The 19,516-nt window shown below is 38.2% G+C and overlaps 1 protein-coding gene across 14 annotated transcripts in view; it reads right to left on the bottom strand.

Annotated features, from left to right (window-relative positions):
- MAST4 (microtubule associated serine/threonine kinase family member 4) overlaps window positions 1–19,516 on the bottom strand; it is a 301,580-nt gene that overhangs the window by 88,164 nt on the left and 193,900 nt on the right. For 2 of the 14 annotated variants that reach the window (XM_064641891.1, XM_064641893.1), the window contains exon 1: window positions 18,094–18,327. The exons of the other annotated variants lie outside the window; for them this stretch is intronic. In XM_064641891.1, coding sequence (XP_064497961.1) covers window positions 18,094–18,185 — 92 coding nt within the window. In that variant the 5' untranslated portion in view covers window positions 18,186–18,327. Of the gene's footprint in view, window positions 1–18,093; window positions 18,328–19,516 lie in introns of those variants that run through there. 14 annotated transcript variants of the gene reach the window in all.

The raw sequence follows: 19,516 nt of genomic DNA, 5'->3' as shown, positions 1-19,516 counted from the left end.
CAGGCACATTCACAGTATTAAAAATAGTATGGCACAGTATTAAAAAAAAGTTTCAGTGGCGTATCTTTCAAGTGACTGGATTACTCAGTGAGGTCAGAAACAAATTATCTAGGCCATTGCAAATAAAGCACTGATAAAGCATTCATATTATGTCATGAAACGTTCCCTTCCTTTTGACACATTATGCCACTTTAATGATTCAACTATTCGAGTCGCTGAATCACAAATACTGTACTAGTTTAGAATCCCTTAAGACTATCTAACATAGCTTTTTGGAGATCAAAACATAGTAATGCTGGGTTGCGATCTTTCATACAGGCTCTGAGAAGAAACAATGCATTATCCTGGGAAAGGGGAATCCCTTCTCTCTGCAACGGTATACTCCAAACTCTTTCCCACCGCTGGTGACCCAGCAGAACTAAAATGTAATACGACTTTAAATCCATCCACATGGTTATGCCTAGTGAAAACCTGGTGAGTGAAACTAGAAAATCAGAAGCATCATCCTAGCAAACAACACAAAACAAAACAGTATACATTCAATACTACAAGTCTCAAGCAGAGCTTTAATGAAGTGAGACGTACCTTCATGAATGAATCTGGTCCACAAAGTCTATTCATAGTACGTCTTTACCAAGAATCACGTAAGATTGATTTCTCATTTATAGCTCTCCTGACCACTTCAGTGGTCAATAACACCTTATTTTCTCATGAAAATCCAACAACACAGAAACAAGGCCAAAAGAAAATTTAAAATTGACTTTTATACCTAGTGTACTTTCTATACCAGACCTAAATCTATACATCAATACAGTATCCCACAAGAATACAGAGAAAAGGCTAAACAGAGCACAGAGTATACAGGCAATTTTTGAAAACAAATTCTGCGTATACTTTGCCCCATAAAAACACCCATACCAGGAAAGGAGTATTTTACCACCAATGTACTAATTGCTCACAAACAGAAGTAGGTCACAGAGGATTCATGAAAGCAAATGCCAGTGACTCAGTGTAGAAGGAAGAAGAAAAGGAAGAAAATGTAGCAAGGAGATGATTTATAGTGTGTAAATAGCTATGAACTAATAGTGTGAATAGGAACAAGTTCCAACAAAGATTTGTTTAATTCACCCTGGTGTGTCAAGAATGAAGTATCACATAAAATGACTAGTAAAGCGACATCCACTATAGAGACAAAAAAGTAAGCAGTGGTAATTATAATTAACATTTTGGTTTGAATACATCAGTTAACTTACTGTCCACAGCCAAGACAGTCTACAACCCCTGTGATCAATAGCTTTAGGTGCCAGATCCAGCAGTGCTACTCACAGTAACAAGAACAAGCTGAGATGCAACAGGAAATATTGCTTGTCAAACAACATAACACATGAAGTTAATATCTGTTTTAAAACTTAAATGTTTAAACAATATCTGTTCCAATACAAGCAAAATTGAAGGCAAACTAAAGGAGAGGAAACCAAAGTGAGTGTGTTGTCAAATGTTAAATGGGATAGTATAGTACTTGCAGTTAGTCTTCAGGTTCTGTCTTCTGGATTCATACAATGCCTTGAGAGTTTTCAGTCTTTGAGAGTAGGCTTTTATTGTTGTGGGGTTCAGTTTTTTGCTTTGTGGTTTGACAATTTTTCTTGGAAGTTCATGTTTCAAGCCCTATTTTGGTAATGGAGAAATTTAACATGAACCCTAAATATCTAAAAACAGACAAAAATTATCTTCTATCCATGAACATTAGAAAATAAAGTGCTAAGATCTATACAACAGTAATGAATTCCAAATGAAACAAACTGTCTTGGATGCATACAAAGTTGAAGAGTGCAATTCAGTGTACAGCCTTTCTTTTTTATACATCAATCCCTGCAAACATTCTAGTAATACATAAGTAATTAATGATTAATTAGTAATAATTAAATTAAAATTCAATTAGTAATAATTAAAAGTACATCAAGATTTTATAATCCTGAAAGAACAGATCTGTATGACTTTTAAACTTGTGTTAAAATTCCACAGTGAAGTAGCAGTGTCTGAGACCATGGAGGAGTAAATCAGAAAGGGAATTTGTCTCAAAGTTGTCAGTGAAGAGAGTTGAAACTCTCCTATAGAAGGTGATTTTAAATCAAGTCTTGCTGTTTATAAAAGGTTAATTACACAAAAGCCGTTAATTTGAACAAGTCACACATTTTGCTTCCACAGATCACAAATATTTCGAACTAGAATTTGTGCCTATTACTTACATTTGGATTTAGACCTAAGAGACACTCAAATTGTCATTAAAACAGTAAAAACAGAATCCATAATGAGCAAGTTTCCCCCTTCCCTCAACCATGTCTTTAAGTATCACTACATCACATCACATTTCACAGATCCTCTAAGATATATTACTACACTAATAAGTAATTCTTACATGGACAAGGTAAAACCCAAACTTTTCACAGTTTTCTGTAAGCTGTACTGCCACAAGGTTAGTGTCATCATTACTATTCTGAGATTAACATCAGTGATTCCATCACTGAAAGCAGTATTGTAGATTATCAGTCATCTTAAGCAGCACGGATGAAGAAAACAAAGTTGAATCTACACTTTAAGATCAACTCAGTTTCTGTTCCACTGAAAATGCACTTTGGCATAACTTCCACACACTGTCCATTTGACATAGTGGAGACAGGTTCAAGTAGAACTACTACACAGTATTCTGTGATCTTCTACCCCTCACAGTAGAAAGGAAGAACACACTGAGAGTTTGAACACTAATTCTTCATTTCTCGTTTTTTTGAAAAAAAGTCCCTGTAATTGGTTCAGTAGTTTAATCAAACATTAGATTTTCTATTAACAAAGGCTCTAGCTCAGCTTTTCAAATAATCATTACAAATTATCTCAAACAGACTACATTCAGCTTGAAAGCCACATGTAGGCGTACCTCTGAAAGACAAATTAATGTCCGCTAAAGCCACTTCCCTAAATGTCTTGCATATAAAAGAATAGAGACATTTGTGGATTTATGCTTTCTTCAAATCGTAACTGTAGAAACTACCACTTGGAAATTAAATGATAAAACATTCACATCAATCAATGTTAACATAATCACGTGCTTTTTAACAATCTCCCTTCTATAAACTCATAACTAAACATTAAATAAAAATGATTTTTCGGTCTTTCAAAACTGCGAGAAAGTCTGTGCAGGTAATGGTAGCATACAGTTCAGGAGGGCTGGACAACTAGTTCGATCTAGATATGGGTGTGTGACCAATTAAAAAGTGACTGATTGTTTTCTCAACCTACCTTAAATTGATTACATAGTTCTGACTTGTTTTTATGGGAATATATAATCTCTTGCCTCACTGTGACTAGCATGAATCTAGCTGATACAGGAAAAACACTGAAATATTAAAAAAAAGACCTATAAAAAACCCAAACCCAAGATTCTAACTGGAAAACTGGCATACAACAATTTGGTGAAATAGAAATGCAATCTGATCATCTCTTCCTTCCAAAGTGTTTCATTAGGTTCCAGATTCTTTTTTTCTTTATATTTTTCAGAGAAATAGCATAACTCACTCTCTTAATTTTTCTTTATTGGTATTTTCTTCAGTAAAGAAACTCAAACACAAGAGTAGCACCTTCTCATCTATCTAGCATAAGACAGGTACAGTATCATTCTGCTAAAATCTGCTGAAATCCCAAGAGTCTCTGAAAGACTGAAGCTGGACTGAACATTACATTACTGATACTCATATGTTTGATATTAGTTTAGCAGATAGACACTGAAGCATTTCCCATTCAGAGCTCCAAAAACAAGTTATGTTAATAATTCCAGAAAATAACATTCTGCTTTAAAGTTCTGAATATTCACTGTGTTATACTAGACATATTTTTGAAACATAATGTAGTCACTCTCTCCAAAGGGCAAATTCTGATCTACCTATTCACTGATGTCTCCCACCACACTTCTTCATAAGTAAAAAAGTAGAAACATGTCAGTCATCAGTGTTGGAAACAGGCATCATGCTGCAATGTGATACAAAGATACACGTCATATCCTTTACAAGTCTAGCCTTAATAGTCCAAATGCCTGTAGCAATACCACCTCATGCAGCGATTTTTTCACATCTTGGGCTATGAAGCATTGGGCTAACTAGCTGCTGCAGGAAATGATGATCATCTCCAAGTCAGAGCTAAGCACACACCCCAGTACACTGCTGCAGGGCACAGTGCTGTTTTGCAGATGAATCTTGGCTGCCAACCACATGAGATCATTAGAGATCACTGCTTTTAGTAAGCATAAGGGTAGTCAAGCACACACTTGTGAAAAAACTTACTGAACATTCAGAAACCCAAATCAACTGAATGTGTTTTCTTCAGTCCTGGGTTGCTCTTCAATATCTCAACAAGCTAACTGAAGAAAAAGCTTGATCACTTTGACAGTAAATTTGGGTTAAGCAAAAGCCTGGTCACCTCAAACATTTCTCCACCAATGCTTAATTTAAAATCAACATGTCTTTTGGTAGAATCAAGCTCCTGAAAACTTCCCAAACTAACAGAAATAAGTCTGTTACATACTATGTATATACAATTCATCATTCAAGAGAACTTACCATCTCTGACAAGAAAGTGAAATGAGGATGATTTGAGATTAAATTTAGCAATAACTGTCTAGTTTAACAAATCAAATTTTATTAAATCACAGGCCAAGTATAAAAAGTAGGTAAAATTCAGAAGGGTATCACCACTGAGTACACTAAGAGAAGCACAAAAGTTCACTCTATTTGTTGAGGCAAATAGGTGGCCACAGTAAAGATTAGAAGTCAGACATTCAAGGAACTAAATCATACCCTCAAGATACATAAAAATATTTTAAATTAAAAGAAGTACTCATTATAGTTCTGTAGTCATTTTATAAATTCAATGTGCTGGGAGAAGGGAAGGAAAAAATAATCATTAAGCCTTAAGTTTAGAAACTGCTGTCTTAGAGTGTTCCAGAAGGGTACGGGGTATCTTCCAGCTTAGTTCAAACAAATCAAATCAACTGAAATTAATCCTACATTACACATTAGACACTTGCTTGAAAACCTTGGTAACCACTAACCTCACCAAGTACATTAACACCGTTGCACATTTTCTATTCCAAAATTAAAATGCAGCGAATGTGTGAAAAAAATAATCTGCAGCTTCATTTTCTACAAATAATGACTAGATCTCTCTGTTCTTGAACAATGATTTCAGACTAAAGCCTTCCTCCTTTAGGCTGCAATGAAGTGAATTTGCAGAAACTCTGAAAAATGTAGTAGGCAGCTTTGTTCTAAGACTTTTAAAAGTATTTTGAGAGTAGGTCTGTCATAACTAAGGAAACCCCTCATCCATCTACTTTCAAGAACAAAATCACTCGGTCCATCATGCAAAAGAGCCCAGTGGAGAAAAGCAGTATTACTTCTTACATATGCAGTCGTGCTATGAGTCCTCATATGAGCACAACAAATGACAGCCTCCACTCAAAAGAGCTTACACAAGCCCAAAAACCCAGGCTCAATACATAGACAAGACAAACATCTCCAACAGGTTACAAGAGGGTGTGGACGAGGTAAGGTGACAGAATAGGGTGTGCTACACTTTTTGGCCATCAGGAAGAGTAATCACCTCACTACTCACCCATTAGCTAATTTAAGGTTTCTACTTGCATCACAGACTGAAGAACTGATGTTCAGAAAGGAGAAACCCACCATTTCCGTAGCCTTCCTTTTTGTTTGGAAAATGTCTTATGAACACCACAGTCAGAGGGTTCAAGAAAAAGGAAAAAATGGGACACTGGTCAAAAAATCCTAGTTCTCTTCTAGTAGTAGCCAAGTCACAAAGCCAGGAACAAATTCACCTTCACATCCTTTGTTCTCTAAGTTTTTTATGAGGCAACAGTAGCCCTCACTTTTGACAGGACTTGAAAGAATATTGCCTAATAAAGGTAACGTTAGTGGAATAACGGGAGTTATCAAAAAAAAGACAAAACAAATGCCTTAAAAACAAAAAATCTGATACTGCTCACAATTCATCCTAAGAACACGAAGCACCACATTCCTTTCAAATCATATTACAATGAATTGTCTTTTAACTCCTTGGACTTCAAGTGAAGTCCTATATTGGCTTGTCTTCACTTATCTCGAATAGCTGTATTAGTAATATTTGCTGCCTTCACCCCGAAGATGGTTATCATCAAATGAAGTCATCCATTCATGGTTTATGACTTTTATGTTTACAGAATCTTGATGTCTATCAGAAAAGTGGTTTTATAAAATAATAAAAAGTTTGCAGGAAAAAAAATCCCATATTTTTAACAGTACAAACTGTTCAGTTGAAATATTTGTAAACATATATGAAAACTAGAATGAAAACTATGTCTCCATCCTTGCTTTAGGTTGTGCAGCGTTATGTGCATTGCTACTGTGACTTCAAAGAGGGCACTGTGTAAGGCAGAACTCCAAGCCAGTTCTCAAACTCTAATCCTTTCTCTAACATTAAAAATGTCTGTAACTATAAAGTGGGGTTTTTCATATGATCTTTTCCATAAAATTGGGCAATTACACCGACTTTTATAATTCTGTATTTTCTGTTACATGCATGTTTAATATGCATATTTGTATTAGAACAGCAACACCTTTGTGTAAAAAAAACATAAGTGTTTAGATTGTAACTTCAAATAATCTGAAACCTGGCAGACATTCTAATATTCTACACACATATGGTACCCCCATACTAAAACAATACTCAGCAACAAGTCATTGCATTAGGGTGCCAGATTTCTAATATGCACTCAGTGTTCCTGACATATAGGATGATCTAGTTCCCGGACTCTGGTCTTCTGATTGTCCGTACTGCATCTGTTTTACTTCATTCCTGTACCTTTTTTTTTTTTTTGTAATTATCTGGTTTACCTACAAGGTGACACCTGGGAATAGCTCTACAGACAACTTTGTAAGAGTCTCCATGAACAAGACCAATGGGGCACTTTTGCCTCCCACTGCACTACAGGCTTCCAACAGCACCTCAGCAGGACACATTCCTTCATACAACTCCCACAGACTCCTATCTTTTCAGACAGTCCATTCCACCTATGAGAGAGCAAACGACTTCCTCCCACCAAGACTTTACACACATCCAACATTCCAACAGGGACCTGGGGCAAGCACTCTCACAACACACAGAACCCAGGCTGTGCTGTCAGCCCGTCAGCCAGCTTCCTGGGGCAGGTGTCTTTTAGAAAACACGGTGTCATTGTTCCTTCAGTATGACTTAAAGGGGAAATTAATTTTTTCAAACCAACTGAGGCAGAAAATGCAGAGAGTCCTTTGGACCTCTCTTTAGATTATTTCCTTCTATTAATATCCATCTGGTGACCCCTGGACTGTATTTAGGCAGTCACAGTCACAAAGAACATAATGAACATTTTTTTATGTTTATAAAAAGACTGGCACAATGTCTCCAAGGCCATTACTAAGATTAGTGTGAGAGACAATAGCATCAGCAATAAATTAGTAGTGGTAAAACACAGCTTACTTAAGGAACAACAAGAAACAAAAGAAAATTGGCCAGAAAAGTGTCAAATGTTTCAGATTTTGCCAAACTTGCCAATGATTAAAGAAGCATGTTACCCTGTCTGGGAGGGCCAAATTACTAAATCTCTATTACTCTGTGTCTTATTTCCTGTAGGCTGTCAGAGTAGGTGATCCTACTGGTTTCTTCTTGCCTTATAATTTATGAATCAGAAGGAGGAAACATGTGATGGTTAAAAGGTATTAATTTGTAGATAATGTTGAATGCTTAAGTCTGACCCACACGAACAATTTGCATATTTTAAAAAAATAACCTAGGATATTCATATACTCTAGTATGTTTTGTATTTCCTTTACAGAAAAGGGAAAAAAGAGTCACTTGCTCTTATAAGATTTGAAGAGGTCACATAAGTAGTAATTTGAGGAAACAATTTTCAAACTGGAAAAAAACAAAACAAAACAACAAAAAACAACCATCAAACAAGAAAACAGGAAGAAGTTTCATTTTTCTGTTTTGAAATTTTTGCCACAGGTAGAAATCAAAGCCTTGCAAAAGATGATAACATTTTGACATTTGGCAAGATAGAATAGCATTTCTGAGACACAACCAAGTAGCAAGGAAAAACTAGACAGAAGTGCATCTCCCAACAGAACTCATGTTTTCCAATTAGTCATACATCACAAATGGAGAGTAGATGCCTCCAAACACAACAGCTCAATGAAAACACAGCAGAATGGCCAGAGACGAAGCCAATCACCAATCCTCAGGTGAGAAAAAAAAATATATCATATAATCTTACTTAAAAAAAGTGTTACATATTTTCTTTGTTCATTATTTGGTGAATGCAAAAGGAAGATTCTCTGGTAAGACCTGATGGTACAGTGAACTGATATAATCATCCTTTTGCATGGGGTGTTCATAGCCAAGGTGAACAGAGCATATTGGACTTGTCTGACTGCTTTTGCTTCTACTACTACAGTACTTACGGAAATTCCCTTGACATACCCATGCAGAAGAACAAGCTAGACCCTAGACTCACTGAAAAAGCCAATCTGTAAAACAAATGTACACAATTTAGTTCTTATTAGTTAAATCCAGGCAAGTTGACAGTATTATCACAAAGGATATTAGTTAATTACAACTTCTCACTGAATAGCACTGTCAGATGAAAGAGGTTCTGTTCAAGCATCCTCTTTCCACTTTCCAAAAAAGGGAATTAAAAAACCCCAGGTATTGATTTATATTATGAAAACGATCCTAACAACAAATTCTGGTAAACATGAAGACAGCTGTTGGTAGAAACATGTCTGATTTATTCTTATCATCAGTATCTAACTTCCATTTCATCAAGGACTGGATTGCTATGTCTATGTTTGAACTATGTAAAGATCTGTAAAGATATATTTATCAACTAAAAATTCTAATACAAATTTTTGCCTTTTCCCAGTCAGGATGAACTGTAATCAACAAGAAACAGCCATGACCGAAGGCAGAACTTCATTCTGGATTGTTAGGTTTACTGATATTAACCAATATATTGTTAAATTAAATTACAAATATCTGTTACAAATAATTCTGTCAAGAGAAAAACCAGGGAACCTACATATTCTACAGATCCATGTCCTCTGGTTCAATCACAGCATTACATCTTCTACAATCCTCCTGCGAAATTTTCATCTCTCATGTTCCATTTGCTCTCCAAACTCCCTCTGGGGCCAACTTTCCTCCCTGTTGTTTAGCTATCCAGAGAGCAAGAGATACTTCATGCAGCCACTCATATGCCATGCCATCTCTGGGACATTTAGCCAGAATGTCACCACCTCTTGGCTGGAAGAAGGTCCTGGCTCCCAGTACAGAGACCTCTGTGTGTCCCTCAGGCACACCAAGAAGTTCCCATATTCCATTAGAGTCCGGTTTGGATTTGACAAGGGAGGATTCAGGGTTAAAGTACATACTTCAGAATACAGTATTCTTAGGACTACCTTTCTTTTGTTTTCGACTTTTGATGTTTCTGAATATATTTTCATGTAGGAATACCTCTCCAGAAAATTCCAGCATCACATCCAAGAAGTGAAAGAGGATTTTAAGAATCAGAATTTAAATTAGAAGCTGATTCATTATACTCAGATTTATCAAAACCCAACTAGTTCAAACTACTGTACCCAGCTTCCCTATAACAACTTCAGGACTTAAAACTGATGCATAAAAACATAACATTTAAATGTATTTCAAAAGTACAGGCTTCTTACAGAAATCCATATCTGATTATTAGCTTTAATAAAACAAGTAACTATAATATAAACACTTCTCTTTTAGGAATGCATGGGAAAAAAAAAAAACACAAAGCGTCAAAAAAGCACTGCAAGTTGTTCCACACACCAAATCTATCTCCCCTGAAAAGTGTGAATCTGTTCATAAGCATATGCCAAATTTTGTACGGGATGAGGCCCAGCAGCCCAGAGAGGGAAGGCTGACTAGGCAGTGTTCCCAAATACATGCAAGAAAAAAGCCAAAGAAAAATAAAGTCGACCTACTACTGCTTCAGTTATGCATATCTTGAGTACCTCTTAAAATGAACCACTGATAAAAAGTACCAGCATTCAAACAAAGTAACATTAATTTATTAGCCCTCTCAAGTTGAGCTCCAGATGAAACTAATATGCACAGAACTACCTCAAAAAAAGGAAAATAAAGCTAATCCTTCCCCTATTTCTTAAGGGAAAATATATGACATGGTATTTCACAATACAAATGCTAGACTAGTTTGAATTAGTTAAGTTCAAAAAAATAATGTAATTCCAACCCCCCTACCATGGGCAGTAACACCATATATACTGCTATATATAAAAATAAACAATAAAAACATTGACATTTCCTCTTCGAGCTTGCAACAGGTAAGTTTACATTCATGTATGTCCCCCAAAACCAAAAAATAAAAATTCTGTCAGATACATAAAAAAATGTTCAGAGTAATGTATTCCCTTACTGACACACAAAAAAGAAACAGCATTTGTTCTACAACTACCTTATCGCCTTGAGAGAAATGATGTTTTTTAAACTCTGGAACATGATATTATAACCAAGCACTAAGAGAACTTAGAGTATATATATTTTTATTAAACTAAACTACTGCAATGCACAACACTTCACACTGTTTCAGGAAATTAAGCAGCTGAATGGTATTTCTTCAATAATAAACACCCTTAACATTACACAGGACTACCTCAGTCTATCCACCATTAACACAGATTTTTAATTTGCTTACAAGTAAATGCTTAAACTAATCAATTTTATAAAACAGATTATACATATCTTTGATTTCCCTTTATTTATTTGGATGTTAATAACTATGTTTTAAACCAGTGTAGTTAGAAAAGATAGACATTTTGATCATATATATAAAAAAGCCATTTTCCTACCAGTAAGCAGTGCCTCATTTGACATATGCTTCAACATTTTTTTGAGGGAGAAAAAAAGAATTCACTGGTGAGTAACGTTTTAATAATTTTTCTTTAATACACTATTTTAAACCCAGGCTGAAGTCAACTGATAGAGCTCAAAAGCAGGCTATTACATGCTAGAACATCTACGTCATTACTGCATGTGCAGAATAAAAGAATGGGTGGGATAAGGAAACTGCATCAGTTCTTGTTTTCTAATCATCAAAACTGAATATGCCAGAATTTTATGGGAAAACCAGATGCTATTTAAAATATTAATTATAATCTTTTACAAACAATACAACATGATGGTTTTCCTTATTCCCAAACACTTACTTAGGGAAGATCATTGCTAATTGAAAAAAAAGGGTGAAAAAGCTAGTATATCTTTTCTGACATGACCCCAACATTTTTATACTCATCTGTCAGTGGCAGGTCACCATTGTGAAGTCTCTCTATTGACTAGATCAATCTGGGAATTGTTCTGAGTTACAGTGCTTCCGAGTATGTTTATGTTTACTAGGAACGATGCCAAACAGTCTTCTAGTTCACTACCAAGAGCATTTTAAATAGAATCACAGAACTGATGTACCACAAGATTTAATGCTTCACTGAAAGTGTGGAGTATTCTTTAATTTCAGCTTTATTCAGGTAGAAAGAGCTTACTGAAGTAGACCTGATACACTGTGTATCAATAGCATATACCCTATGTACTGCTTGGAAAAAAAAAACACACTGAAAAATTAGTGCTGAGAAGTTAACAGTCCAAGAAATTGATAAAAAAATGACAAGTATATTAAATGAGAGCAATCTCCTTAAATATCTCTGTGCATGTACATTAAAGTAACATGAAAAATTAGGTCAAATAACCATGCACAGAGCTATGCAGTAGATCCTCATATCAGATGAAGATTACAGTCCAATATATGACCCTTGCATATTTTGTCTAGACAAAACTTTACATATTAATACTAGATATTGGGACGGTTCGGGAGGTGGAGGGTGTGGCTTTAAAATTTCACAATTACTACAGTTAATGAATTTGCAAAGGTTCAAAGGAAAAATCCTCTGAAAGATTCCAAGAGAAAATCAACAAGCCACCACTGAATACAATACACCTATTGAATAAGGCTGAATCAAAGATAAATGAATTTTCTGATTTTCCACAGTTTGAGAGAGGCACATATGCACCTGTCCTGGTGGCATCACAGTATTCCTCCCAACAAATCTACTTCCTACTAAATTTTTCTAATGACGAAACATGACACCTTGATTCAGGTTTACAGCTTATAGATAATGTGACAATACACACAGAACTACTACTGCAGCGTTAAATACTTTTACATAATTTTTAGTGTGACACATTTAATAAACTTCATTTCAGATGTTCAACCTAAATCAGTTAGCATTATCTTCATGTTCTAAACACAGTGGCCCAAAATATTGAGCAATTTCACATCTCATAACCAACAAAATCATTACCGCTCCTGCACAATGACACGCGTAACAAATTCACAACCTCATGTTGAGGTGGAATTTCTTGCGCATCTGCTTCTGCCCCTTGTCCCTACTGACTGGCACCAGTGAGAAGAGCCTGGCTCCCATCCTCTTGACACTACCCTTTTGATAGTTATACACGTTAACTAGGTCTCCCATTAGTTGCCTCCTCTTGAGGCTGAACAGGCCCAGCTCTCTCAGCCTTTCCTTGTAAGAGAAATGCTCCAGATTAATTCAGAAGGTCTCTGCTGGACTTGCTCCAGAAGCTCTATGTGGAGCCCAGAAATGGCACAGTACTCCAAATGTGGCCTTACCAGGGCTGAGGAAAGGGGCTGCATCAGCTCTCTCAACCTCCTGGCAATGCTCTTTCTCCTAATTCACCCCAGTATACTGCTGGTTCACAGACAGCTTGTTGTCCATCAGGACACCCAGGTCTTTCTCTGCAGAGCTGTTTTGCAGCAGGTCAGCCCCCAGTCAGTAATATTGGTGCCTGGGGTTATTCCTCCCCAGGTGCAGGACACCGCATTTGCCTTTGCTGAAGGTTCTTCTCTGCCCAAATTCATGGGAAACCTACCCTCCAATCCACTATTCTGACCACCATTTCCAGATTTGACAAAGAGCTACCAGAGGTAAGCCCATCAATCAGTATGTGCAGCCACAAGGTAGTATGTAGCTTATCGCTAACAGAAGCTCTTTTTGAAGCTCTCTAACAAGTGAAGCAGAAGAGGCAACTATTAACTACTGCTCAGGTGAGCTCCTGGGTGCTTCAAAATTACATTTGAGAAAGATCAGTCAATGTCTAATACAGCAACAACTCGACTACAGAACATCAGTAGCAGATATAAGCCAAACACAACAGAGTGAATCTCTGTGTGCTGTGCCCACATCATGTGATGTGTCGCAACAACCACACCACATGAAATGATGTCTGGACTAGTGTCCTTTAGATTCTCCGGGCAAGAAAAATAAAGATTGTCTCCTACTGTGTCACAGCAGACATTAACTACAACAGTGGAGGGGAAAAAAAAAATCAAAAATTACAATCTCATTCAGCATGTTCCAGCACTTTTCTAAGCTTCTTTTTTATTTTGCTCATGTTTCAGCTTTTCTTGAGCTTTCTACAATAATATCCTTTGGTTACCTTCTAATGATCTCAACATAATTCTAACAAATTAGTATTTTATCAGATGAAAACGAAGCAAAAAAACAGGAATATGACCAGATGAATCCTCACCAGTCTGGCTAAAGCTAAGAAACAATGATGACTTATTCAGACTGTAAGCAGAACTTGAAATACATTAATTGCTTGAACAAAAATATTGGTCAAGTAAACCAAAGAGAATAAAAACAACACATTCACTCTGGCAGTGACACTATAAAACTATCCCGCTAACACACAGACCTTACTGTGAATGAAAGGAAACACAATTACCAAGATACATTAACATTTCACTAGGTAGCACAGAAAGCAGTGGGTCATTAGTCCGACAGATTAATTTCTAATAAAATATATTCAATGACAGTGTGTTTTGAAAGCATAGACAGTCTGCACAGGTGTAATTCTTATTCCCTCCCATTTTGGGATAACAATCTTCTCTCTAAACTTACTCATTTATTAGGATAATAGCTACAAGCATTCTAGTGCTTGTAGGCACAAAGGTGAGAGAAGAAAGCTGAAAGTAAGGAAAAGGTAAAGCTCTTCAAACTACTACACTCCCAAATATACATTAAAAACAACACAGTTACATCAAAAAGAAACACTTTTTAAACAAAATTTTAACTGATGTTTACTCTTATGTAACCAAAGTAAAGTAATTCAAGTTGGAACACAGATTCAGTTGACATCAACAGAATAACATGGTTTTGTGGCTGGTTTTATGTTAGTAAGTATGCTTGGTTTTCTTATGTATCAACAGGACCACTTTTAATATCTACTACTAAGCAAAACAATCCATTCATAGTATATTTACTTATAGTACACTATCTTGACAAAGGAAAAAACAAGGACCAATAGCAAGAGTTCACATCATAATTTTAACATCATTGAACCTACTCAAACGGCCAACTCAGAGAAATTCAAAAAACCTGCTTAGTGTTTTCCAGGAAGCATGCTGTCCCAAAAGTGATAGAACTACAACAAAGTTTGACTACTCTGTTCTCTGTGTTTCTAATACAAGTTATAATTTTCCTTTGTTTTTTAGGTTTCAGAAATTATTATGATCAGGACATATACTCAATGCCTGATGAATATTTTATCCTATATCACGAAAGACGAACTACCACTTCAATGACTTCAATAAAACGAAGACTCAACACAAATCATCTAGGAGTCTACTTTGGCTCAGTGGCAACTGGGCAAGCACTCATGAATTTCATGCCTTTGGGAAAGAAAACCCCCTCTGATTCAAAGAAAGACTGATTGTAATAACATTGTTTCAGTGCAACTACCACAAAGAAACAAGAGAAAAGGACACACACACAAAAAGGATCACTGGCTTGCCCATTTTGTAAAAGATACAGAGAGATGAGAGACAAAGAACGAAAGTAGCAGAGAGAACTAAACATGTATCATAAAATGAAGCAGAAAGCATTTAGTGATTTTTTCCATATGAGGAAAGTTTATATGTACATATTTATCCATTTGTAAGCCTACGCAGCAATCTATATAAATAAATGTCTGCACACAGAAAGAGATCCTCTCACTCTCTCTAGTTTTCTACTCCCGACAATGTCATTCCAGGCAGGAATCTGAATACTGTTAAGGGTCCACATATCTACAGTAACAAAAAAGAAGTTAACACATAACGGCATACATGTTTCTTCACTGTAAAAGCACATGGTGTAATCCATGGCCTTTATAGGCTCAGCAATTTCAATACCAAATGCCTCCAATTCATAACTGAAGAGAATTTTTCTACTCGCCAGTCCTGAAAACCCACTCCAAGACTTGAAATTCCGGCTGGGATGTTTCTTATTCAGGTATCACTTCCATAAAGAGCTGCTACAACTGAAATTCAGCTAAGTCTAATGTTGGAAAACTCCTCCTTAAGGAGACTATCTTTTCCTTTTTTACTTCTTAGAACCTCAAAAAGATAAATGGTTACATCAAGTAAATCTGTACAAAGAAACAAAATTCTTAGTACTAGCAGTCAATTCTCATTATCTCAAATGTCAAGAAAGTATGATAGTGCTCATAGAAATGGTACAGTCTAGCAGGCCACAAGAACCTGGTAGTGTAGGTAAAAGTAACTGAAAAGGCAAAAGGAACATAACTAAAAGGCAAAAATGGCCAACCAAACCAGAAAATTAATGCTCTCACACTGGCAAGGAGTCAGCCCCAAAGCCAACTGTGGATAAAACCAGAAAAAACAATGAATGCCCCTTATAAAATTTTCATGAAGCACCGAGGCATGCAGCAAGCTAGACAAGTTTCATAGGCAGCGTTACTATTAAATAAAAACATGTCTTGAATTGGTGGGCCCAAAACTTTCAGTCAAGTACAGCCAGCAGATTCAGACAACAGGAACTAGACACCCTTCAGGTCTTACTCCACAGCCTACTCTTTGGGCTCTAAAATGTCTGGAAACCTATACAAAACAGGAGTGGCTACCACTACCCAGCAGCACTCTTAGAAAGGGAAGACATCCTGTGGCAAGTCAAGCAAAGTAAGCATCTATTCTTCCAGTTTTTTCATGCCATAGTTGGGTCTACAGCTGACTGAGCTTGTGAAGATAGGGCAGGTGAGATACAGCTCAGAATAAGCAGATCCAGCTGGTATCTTAACTAATCTAAGCCCATTTCTACAGGAGAATCTGCCCTGTCCATATTAGCTGTACTTCTGACAGTTTTATTGCTCTGGAATTTCTTATATTAGTAAATGAATTACAAGTATAAGGGTGCAGAGAACAGGTCCACCTTTAAGAAGAGAGCTGATGAAGTGTGCGGTCAGCCTTCCCCAGGCGACAGCAAGGCAGCAGATCCTGAGCTCCCCCCACTCAGAAGAGATAACTACCCTGAGAAAGGAGGGCATCTGGACCCAATAAGAGCAAGCAGCCTTGAAATTCCACTGCTGGCTTTGTAGTTTCACAGTGCTGTGACACACTGATTTGGCTAAAGAGATGGCATTAAATATTGAATATCCTCGTAATACATAAAACATAACTGCATATATGGCATGTACTATTCATTGCTATGCCATATATGGGATATGCTGAGACAATATTCAATGTTGCTTTAAAAAGTCTTTCAAATATATCCACAATCCACTATTGTATGTTTGAAAAGCGGGAAAGTATCCAAATATTAAAAAACAAAAAAACACGTGGTATGCATTTATTTCATGTTTTTTGTGAAGTCTATGAAGTCTCTCTCCTCAACCTGCCAGACAGCCATACACTTTATAAGAGGTATTTTTAGGTCTTCACAGAGGTGCAAAACCAACTTGAGTAAGAACAGTAGAGACAATTAGAAAAACTCCAGCATGTTCCCCTCTTTAATCTTGGGTACATTTGCAGCAGAAAAATGCATAACACCTATATGGATTCTCAGTCAACACTGTGTAAGAGTAAAAAAATTATTTACAAGAGAGGGATAATAATTATAAAATAACTCAGCACTTACATCTACCCCAAGTAGGAGACAGAAAGAATGGATATTTACTGAAGGAACAGTTTTGCAGTGATGTGAAACAGATCACTTGTTTTTCCTACTTTAACTTTCTGCCATTAAAGAGATGGTCAATTTTTTCCTTTTGAAAAAACATTAGTACAAAAACACTTATGGCTTATGAATAACCAGCTTTACTGGCTTAGTTTGTGCCAGCTTTTGAGCTAGCAGAAGAAACATTTCATACATGTTCTCCAAGGATAATACATAAGCCAATAATCAAGGTGGTTTCACAGATAAAAGCATATCATAATTTAAAACAACTGGTATGTCTCAAAATGGCATTCACTAGTGTATAAAGCTACAAACTTTTACAATTTTTTCTGCTCCTTGTGATAGGGACATACACTTAACCGCAAGGGACACCACGGCACAAAAAATGACCATAAAGTGAAAGCTTGTCAGTTTTCTGCCCACTGACGGCACAATCCTTTAACTTTTACTTGGCATTTATTATTTCCAAACCTTTTTTCCCCCCCTTCTGACAATAATGAAAATGCTACACAAATAAAGAGGCCATTCCTGTATTAACAAATGTCAGCTAGCCTGTCTAAAAACAGTAGTGACGCAAACTTGTCCCTTCAGGAACACCGAACAAAGCAGGCTATCCTGAGTTGTCCGTATAAGGAATATCTGCTCCCGATAAAAGGTTGAATATTTGAGAGCAAACTGAAAGCGTCTTTAAGGGGGGAAAAAAAAAAGGAGGGGAAGGCAGAAGGGCTAGTGAAAACAAAACACCACCTCATAAAAGGAGGCAAGGTAACACGCAGCGTTCGGTATATAAAATCCACCACTAAGGGCCTCGCAAGGAGAGGCTCTCAGCTCTCACAGCTCCAGACCGGGAGAAGCCAGGAGGCCGCGAATCCTCCCCATGGCTCTTCTGCCGGGGATCAGGAAATCCGGTGCCCGCTCCCGCGCACCTGGAGCGGCCGGCCGGCCTTACCTCTGCGTCCTGCGGAGCCGGCTGCTCCGCCGCAGGTGGGGCAATGTGAAGTTGGAAAGGAGCGTCCAAAAACTGGGGTCCGACATATCCATTGTCCTGCGCTGAAAAGCTCAAAAACTCAGAGCCATAATACGACGAGGAAGAGGAGGAAGGGACAGCAGTCCCGGGAGTTTAAGAGAGAGAGCGGGAAGCCCGCCAGCCTCCGAGGGGGCAGAAGGAGAGCGGAGGTAGCAGGCAACTGGGACAGGCAGAAACTTTCCCGTGCGACTTCTCCGCGGGCACCGCCCCGCCCCGCCCCGGCAATTGGCGGCCGCGCCGCTCCGCCCGCCCCCCGCGGGTCAGGCGGCACCGGGAGGGACCGGGACAGAGCCAGGGCAGAGCCCCCCACGGGTCAGGGGACACCTGGCAGAGCCCAGGGCAGAGGCCCCCGCGGATCAGGCGGCACCCGGCAGAGCCCTCCAGCTGCGCTCGGATCTGCTGGGCACCGCAAGCTAAAGACCACGGACGCTCTGTGCCCGCTACGTGTGTATCCATTGCCATGGCTTCATGCCTATCCCTGGAGAACTGACGGTACAGGTACTTAATTACCGTTTGTCACACTGGCTACCTGCCACTCCAGACACCAGGAGTTTGCTACCGAAAGCTGGGACACCTGCCTCCCTCCCCTGCCAGCTATCGCTTTTGGCAAAGCTATCCTGAAACACAAGCTGGCAAAACAGGGGTACGGAAAGGCTCTGAGTACCTTTCCCACTCAAAATAGTGACCTAATCCCTAAGGTACTTTGACTCATTTCCTCCCCTTCCTCCTCCCAGTTTTCTTCCTTGGCTTCCCTCTTCGCCATTCCCCAGCTGCCTTCCAGCTCAGCTGGTTTGGTTCCTTGACTCCTCCCCCGTCACCGGCGCTCATTTTAGCCTCACGTGTGCTGACTGTTGTCCTCAGTCTTTTCACACCTAATAATAATGGCCAGTCTTCGCGAGCGAAGATTTTGGGAAAGGTCATTAACCCTTCCAGCCTGCGCAGTGGATTTTTTAGGTGAGACACAGCGTGCGCTGAACTGAGCCCACCCTTTAGTCCTGAGGTTCATCTGCCGGGGCCGAGCAAAGCTTGGACAGTGGCAGTGAGGTCCCCAGGATGTAGGTTTGTTTAGAGTGACCTTCTCTTAGGTGGATTGCCTACCAAGGCTGACGAGCTCCACCTGCCCAGGGGGCCGGGAATCGAACCCGGGTCGCAGTGGTGAGAGTCAGGCACTCTAACCACTAGACCACCAGAGGCCCCTAATTCCAGCACAACCCTTAAGCCCTCTCCTCTCTCCGTCTGCAGCTCTGTCTAGAATAGCATATTTCCTCATATCTCTGCAGTATGCAAATAAAAGTGTTTCTAAAATTACTTCTATATTGTTATTCTGTAATGCCTAACTCCAGCT

The sequence above is a fragment of the Pseudopipra pipra genome, chromosome Z (assembly GCF_036250125.1).
Source record: "Pseudopipra pipra isolate bDixPip1 chromosome Z, bDixPip1.hap1, whole genome shotgun sequence".
Taxonomy (NCBI): Eukaryota; Metazoa; Chordata; class Aves; order Passeriformes; family Pipridae; genus Pseudopipra; species Pseudopipra pipra.
The sequence above is the reverse complement of the archived record's forward strand: the minus strand, read 5'-3'. Positions and strand labels throughout refer to the sequence as shown.